Source organism: Aegilops tauschii, chromosome 1 (genome assembly GCF_002575655.3).
Source record: "Aegilops tauschii subsp. strangulata cultivar AL8/78 chromosome 1, Aet v6.0, whole genome shotgun sequence".
NCBI classification, from domain to species: Eukaryota; Viridiplantae; Streptophyta; class Magnoliopsida; order Poales; family Poaceae; genus Aegilops; species Aegilops tauschii.
Window position 1 is genome coordinate 125373647 of NC_053035.3, and position 7475 is coordinate 125381121.

Genomic DNA, 7475 nt, shown 5'->3' on the forward strand with positions numbered 1-7475 from the left:
CATTTTCAGGTTTTGGGCAGTCAGACATCCTTCTCTTCTTCTCTTCATTTTACACGCGATTTTAGGCAGCCGTTTTGTTAGCCGCCAAAGTTTCTTACCTCATGCCTTGCCCACATGGACATAGTTCTGCCAACCGTTTAGTTAGGCGACGCAAACCTTTGTCCCAATCAGATACACGATTTTGGCAGCCATTCTATTTCATTCTACACAATTTTGGCACCCGTTTAGCTAGCCGCCATATTTTCTGAGATCATGTCTATCTCAGATCGTCCAGGCTCGGGTAAATTAACAAGCACACCATGGGATGCATCAAAAGATAATCTAGGCTCGGCTAAATTAACAAGCACACCATGAGATACATCAAGAGATAACAGTATAGGATAGTATAGATAGATTTAGTGTCATAGTACAAAATTTGTACTAAGAGCAGACTAACAGTTAGGAGACAACATTCTCCAAGAAGCCCAACTAAATATCTTAATAATAATAATCGAATAACAGTAAGCAGCTGTGACACAAGAGGAATTCAGTAGGACAAATCTCTTGATGTAGAAACTTATCTCTGACCCTTTTACCGAACTAAAAGTAGTATCGTTCTATACATCCCGCATCACAACTTTTCCATGGATTTCTCAATCTCAGCTTAACCTGTCTCTCTTAACCAGTTTATTATTCACATCCCAATTAGCAGCCATCAATCCAAGCTCACTTTGTTCCCACCTTTCAAATTTCCCTATCACCATGCTCCAATCCTTTTCGCCATCGCCACCGCGCAAACGGATGATCGAAGACGACGATGAGGAAAACAGACACCAACCAATGCAAAAAAACAAGAAAAGGATATATGCACCACGTTCTTCTTTACGCCGGTAGCTATCAACCAAGAACTCGTAATCCACGAACAACAATGACCACGTACTTTTGTGACGGCGACCTCCGCTGGCTCTTCCACACCGGCGGCGAGGGGTGCGGCAAGGGAAAGTGAAACTGGCAATGCCTCTGCTGTCAAAGAATCATCGGTAACGTGGAGGCGGCGGCGGCGACGCGTATGGCATGGGGTACACTGGCGGCAACGGGCCGGGGTATGCTGGCGGTGGGGGTGGCCGAGGTGGGACAAACGGCTTGCACTGGAAAGCTGCGCAGTCGACGGGCGGGCGGGCATAGAAAGCGGCGCACTGCTGCGGCATGCGCTGGGCGGGGCGGTTTGGGAGGCAGTTCCGGCGGTCGCCGTCGGCAGGCAGGACGCGCGCGCAGGACGGCGGCTCGCCGGTGAAGAAGTTGTAGGAGAAGGTGAAGTTCTTGAGCCGTGGGAGGTCGCACACGGCCTCCGGCACGGTCCCCGACAGCAGGTTGTGCGCGATGTCGAGCTGCTCCACCTTTTGCATCCTGGCCACCTCCGGCGGCAGCGGGCCTGCGAGGGCGTTGAAGCTGACGTCGAACACCGTCACCTCCCGGAGCATCCCGACCTCCGGCGGGAGGCACGAGGTGAGGCCGTTGTTGATGAGGAGGATCTCGTTGAGCGTGTCGGACATGTTGCCGAGGCTCGCCGGGAGGCAGCCGCCGAAGTGGTTGTTGGCGAGGACGATGACGGACACGGGCGAATTGCCGAAGTTGTCGGGGAGCTGGAAGCGGAGGCGATTGTGGTTGAGGAAGATGGCGTCGAACGGGCGGTCGAAGAGCTCCGACGGCACGCCGCCCTCGAAGTCGTTGAAGCGGAGGTCGAGGAACCTGAGGGACGGGAGGTCGAGCACGACGGTCGGGAACGCGCCTACGAAGCGGTTGTTGCTGAGGTCGAGCTCGTGGAGGAGGACGAGGCGGCGGAAGGTGTCGGGCACGAGGCCGCAGAAGCGGTTGGAGTTGAGGTGGAGCAGCGCGAGGTCGCAGAGGAGGCCGAGCTCCGACGGGAGGTAGCCCGCGATGTCGCCGTGGTTGAGGTCGACGCCGGCGACGGCGAGCTCGCCCGACGACGGGACGGGCGCGCAGAACACGCCGGTGTAGCCGCAGACCCCGGGCCCCACCCAGTTGCCGGTGAGGTTCTTGGGGTCGGAGAAGATGGCCTGCTGCTTCCACGTCTGCAGCGCGACGTACGCGTCCCGCAGCCGCGGGCTAGGGAACCGCCAGGCAGGGTCGACCTCCACCGCCGCAGTCGCCCTGATCCCCTCCGCCCATACGGCCGCGGCCCGCGCTACGCCCCCGCCGCTGCCGGCGACGGCGAAAAGGCAGAGGAGGAGGAGCACCGCCGCCGTCCTCATCATCTCATCACCCAGATTTCTCGCGGGCGCGGAGAAGAATCCAGGGAACTGAACGGAGGCGGTGGGTGCAGCGCTAAGATTTGGCAGCAATTGAGTTGTGGATGGACGGAGGAGGAGCGAGGACGAGGGGGGGTGGAGGTGGAGGTGGGAGTGGGGAGAGGAAGACAGCTATGCCACAGCTCAGAGGGAGAGCGAGCGGGGTGGGAGTTTGGCGGGGGACGCGTAGCGGGGAGAGGGGGCGCGGCGGGGGGACATTTATGGTGGGGGAGAGGATTTATGATAGGCTTGGGGTCCCCCGCATTTGTCTCCGGAGTACAGTACTACGGTAATTATGGCGGTGATGGCGTGGGTTCAGTGGTTCAGTGGACTGTACTGGACATGGCCAGAGGGCTGGGTGGCGTGCATAATCCAAAGCTAGTAGTAGTACTAATAGTAAGAGTGAAATCTGGAATTTGGATTGTTGGGGCACATTCATCCATATATGAATTTTGCACATTCTTTTTTGTAAAGCATGCAGCAGGTAGAGCAATCCAACATTTTTTGCCCTGTAATAAGGGTAAGGATCCAAAGGTCCCTGACATTTCATATCAAAATTATTACTCCCTCTATTCCATAATGTTGTGTATATAGATTTTTTTTAAAAGTCAATCTTCACAAACTTTGATCAAGTTATGGAGAAAAAGATTTACATCTAGAATGTCCAACATATATCATAAGACATAGTTTCATATTATATATATTTATTATTATAGATACAAATAGTTTTCTCCATAAACTTTGTCAAAGTTTATGAAGTTTGACTTTTTCAAAAAATCTACCGCACTACATTATGAAACGGAGCGAGTACAACACTGAATAGAGGACGTCCTCCAGTCAAATCTCCTATATGCAACAGTGTCTGGCGAGGATGGGCTCCTGCCAAATACAAGATCTTTCTCTGGATGGCCTTGCAACGCAAGATCCTTATGGCGGACGTGCTATTGTTGAGAGGTTGGGACAATAACTACTTTTGCCCTCTTTGCATGCGCTGCCTTGAAAAGGCCGCACACCTATTCTCGGAGTGCTCGTGGCCCAGACGAGTTTGGGACTCTATGGCCGCGGCTGCGAACATTCCTTCGTTTAAGTCTTCACAGTGGAGCGTGGATGCAACACTTCGTGAATGGCTACAAGAGCTTACCCCCCAGGACACTGATGCAACACGTAGAAGAGGTACGCAGGCGCTGGCAATGCTAATCTGCTGGGAACTTTGGCTAGAGCGAAACCGACGAATTTTCCACTAGCAAGAACTACCACTGCCAACGCTGGTCAACCGAATTAGGGATGAAGCAGCGATCTAGAAACTTGCTTGATGCCCAATCCCATTTGACCCAGGCTGAGCATTATTTATAAACTCGACGCGATGTTGTCTCGCAAAGCCAACAATGATTGTATTTTGATTTTTTTCTCACATGGTCTCTGACCTGATGTTGTACTCGGCCATCGACCTCTCTTCTTCTTAACGGAATCACAGCAGCTCTCCCGTTGTCTTTCATAAAAAGAAACAAAAAATTACAATATGGTCCTCCCTTCTTTTATCTAGGAACCCAATCCACAAAAGGAATGCAATTGAGTCCTAACAGGCATAGCAACTTCATTGGAGACTTCATGGCCGTCATTTCCAAACGCAAACCTTGCCAACAACGGGCAAGGGAAAATGGGCCTCACTTGGAGGTTAAAAATGGCACGACAAAAGCAATTATTTTGTTAATATGTACTCCCTCCGTCCCATAATGTAAGATGTTTTTTGGCACTACAGTAGTGCTGAAAAACGTCTTAGATTATGGGACGGAGGAAGTAGCTTCCTTGGCCGAGATTGATGTAGTGGGAACAAGAAATTGAATCCTCAAGCTAGCTCTCACACCCCACAAAACTATCGAAGATGTCTCTCCATCAGGCACCGCATCGGTGAATAAGAAGAGAGGAGGAGTGATGACCCACAAGTATAGGGCATCAATCGTAGTCCATTTGATAAGTAAGAGTGTCGAACCCAATGAGGTGCGAAAGGAATCAATAAGTGGTTTTCAGCAAGGTATTCTCTGCAAGTGTTGTAAGATAGTTATGACACATAGTTTGATAGGAAGATAATTCATAGCAAGTAACAAGTAACCAGAGTAACAAGGTGCAGCAAGGTGACCCAATCCTTTTTATTGCAAAGGACAAACCGAAAGTACTTCTTATAAGGAGCAAAGCGTTCTCGAGGACACATGAGAATTTCGCCTAGTCACTTTCATTGTGATTTATTGACACGCATTCACTACTTTGATAAGTTGTTATGTGGGTGGGCCGGTGCTAAGGTGTTGTTCCTACTTGAACACTCAACCTACTTATGATTACCCCCTCTTGCAAACATCTGCAACTACGAAAGAAGAATTAAGATAAATCTAACCATAGCATGAAACATATGGATCCAAATCAGCCCCTTACGGAATATCGCATAAACTAGGGTTTAAGTTTCTATCACTCTAGCAACCCATCATCTACTTACTAATCCCGCAATGCCTTCCCCTAGGCCCAAGTATGGTAGTGTGTCATGTAGTCGACGTTCACACGACACCACTAGAGGAAGAACAACATAACACATCATAAAAACATTGAACAAAAACCAACTTTACATTATTACTTATAAGAGACTTCTCCCATGTCCTCAAGAACAAATGGAACTACTCACAAATCATATTCATGTTCATGATCATCGGAGAATAATATATGATTAACAATCTGAACATATGATCTTCCACCAAGTAAACCAATTAGCGACAACTACAAGATGTAATCAACACTACTAGCAACCCACATGTACCAATATGAGGTTTTGAGACAAAGATTGAATACAAGAGATGAACTAGGGTTTGGAGATGAGATGGTGCTGGTGAAAATGTTGATGAAGATGAGTCCTCCCACAATGAGAGGGTCGTTGGTGACGACGATGTCTTCGATTTATCCCTCCTGGGGGGAGTTTCTCTAGCAGAATCACTCCTCGAGAGAGCAAAAGTGGTCCTGCCCAGATTCCGGCTCAAGACGACGGCACTTCATCCTGAAAGACTTCTCTTGTTTTTTTACGCAAATGGCTTCATATAGCAGGAGATGGGCCACAAAGGCCCTTTGTGGGACCAACCAGCTCAACAGGCGCATGTTCCTTCCAGTATTTTCTATATATTCCAAAATAGATCTTCGTAAATTTTCAGGTCATTTGGAGCTCCGAAGAATAGCTATCTCTGTTGTAGCTCTTTTTAGGTCCAGAATTCTAGCTGCCAGCAATCTCCCTCTTGTGATAGAACTTGCAATTTAAGAGAGAAAAGGCATTAGAATTGCATCAAAAAGTAAAATGTAACTTTAAAATAGTAGAAATAGTAGTAGGAAAACATGATGCAAAATTGACATATCAACTCCCCCAAGCTTAGACCTCACTTGCCCTCAAGCGAATACCGAGCTCGATAAGCTTCACCACAGGTTTATAGAGAGAGGTGTAAAAAAACAAAAATACGAACATAGTAGCATCATGATCATTATTATAACAACAACTATCAATCATATAACTTCTCATGAACAAGTAACAATTCATGCACAAGCTAAAGTATAAACAATAAACTTTCTAGGAAACTAACAAACTGTATTCTCCATCATTAAAGCAATTGCAATTCATCATATTTCCACGAAGGGTCTATGTAAGAGCTTTTGGTTTAACAAACTTCTCATACTCAATTATCATATAGTCTTCTATGATTGCTGGCACTCACAGCATATTTTTAGGACAAACCGTTTCAATCAGACACAAAGGAAGATGGGGATTTAATGTTTCACCTCCCAACTTATTTATCTCAGGGATAATGTCAACGATAATAACTCATGATTGCATATATTCAACTGGATACATATTCCTGGATCTTTCCTCACCATATGATGCTTGTCAAGTGGAGGATAACTGAGGTTGGAATAATAATACATATTTTTGACTCTTGCATAAAAGTAAAAATTAAACATTGAAAGATAGGCCCTTCGCAGAGGGAAGCAGAGGTCGTCATGCACTTTTAATTGTTGGATGTGAAAGCTCTTAATGCAAAGGAATGTCACTTTATGTTGCCCATTATGATAGCAACCTTTATTGAGAAGTCCGTCGTTTTTATTGCGTTACCATCTCAAGTTTGTATAAAGTTTATTTTTCCTTACAATGAACAACCTCAAACCCCCTTCTCCCGGACAGACTGGCTTCGTCGGCATCGTGAACCCCCTTCTGGCACAGCTCAAGTACCCGGCGCTCCTCGGCGACGATATCCAGATGCATCTACCGGATGTCCGCCATGTACTCTTCGTCTGCGCGCGCCACCTCGAGCTACTCGAACGCCTGCCTGTTCTCCCGTACCTAGCATCTGGATACAACTCGATGGTCGATTTCGACGGGCGACGACACGTTGGGTGTGCCTATTGGGAAGTTTAGCTTCGCTTTGCAGTCGTACAATGCCACTGCCTTGATGTCGTATGCCTTCGCCGTGAGCTCCGCCGATTGGTGGGAGCCCAGCCAATACCGGACGCTTGTCTTAGTGTCTCTGATTTACGATACCACATCCCCCACGGCCGTTGCCGCATGCCATGGTTCTTCTTATTCGGCGGCGGCGGCATCGGCAAGTCGACATCGAAGGAGCGTGATGGGGTCGTCGGCGACGGCTCGACTGTTGCCGCATCATGGATCCGTCGTACGAATCAATGGCGGCTTTCTAGGAGGGTGGGATCCAGCCATTTGGGGCGGCTCCGGGCGATTGGAAGCTTCATCAGAGGTGGGAGGCCTAGGAGGGGGTGGATCTAGGCGTTGGCAGATACGATGTGGTGGTGGTGGGGGGCAGCGGGAGGGGCGGTGCGGAGACGGGTGTGACTGCTTTCTAAATGAGCAGTTAAAAAGAAAACTCATTCGCACCCTCTGATGGAGAGGAAAGTCGGGTTTAGGTCTATAATGCAATTAGAAAAACAAGATCTATCAAATCTATAACACACGCACCAAACCTCCTGATAAAAACCCTAAATTTATTTTTGTATTGAATTAAACAAGGAATTCATGAATATATGAGGATAGAACTAGCAACACGAGTGAACCATAGCAATCTAGATGGGCTTGTGTATTGAAGGAGGAGGAAATATTTATCACCTTTATGGAAAATCCTTGGGGTTCTGATGACCCACAAGTATAGGGGA

General features: G+C 48.0%; 1 protein-coding gene across 1 annotated transcript; it reads right to left on the minus strand.

The window, feature by feature from the left end:
* Positions 1 to 356: 356 nt before the first annotated feature.
* LOC109742135 (leucine-rich repeat extensin-like protein 4) lies at positions 357 to 2489 on the minus strand. The gene has a single exon (XM_020301210.4). The coding sequence runs from the start codon at positions 2253 to 2255 to the stop codon at positions 1014 to 1016; it is 1242 nt and encodes a 413-aa protein (XP_020156799.1). The 5' UTR covers positions 2256 to 2489; the 3' UTR covers positions 357 to 1013.
* Positions 2490 to 7475: the final 4986 nt, after the last annotated feature.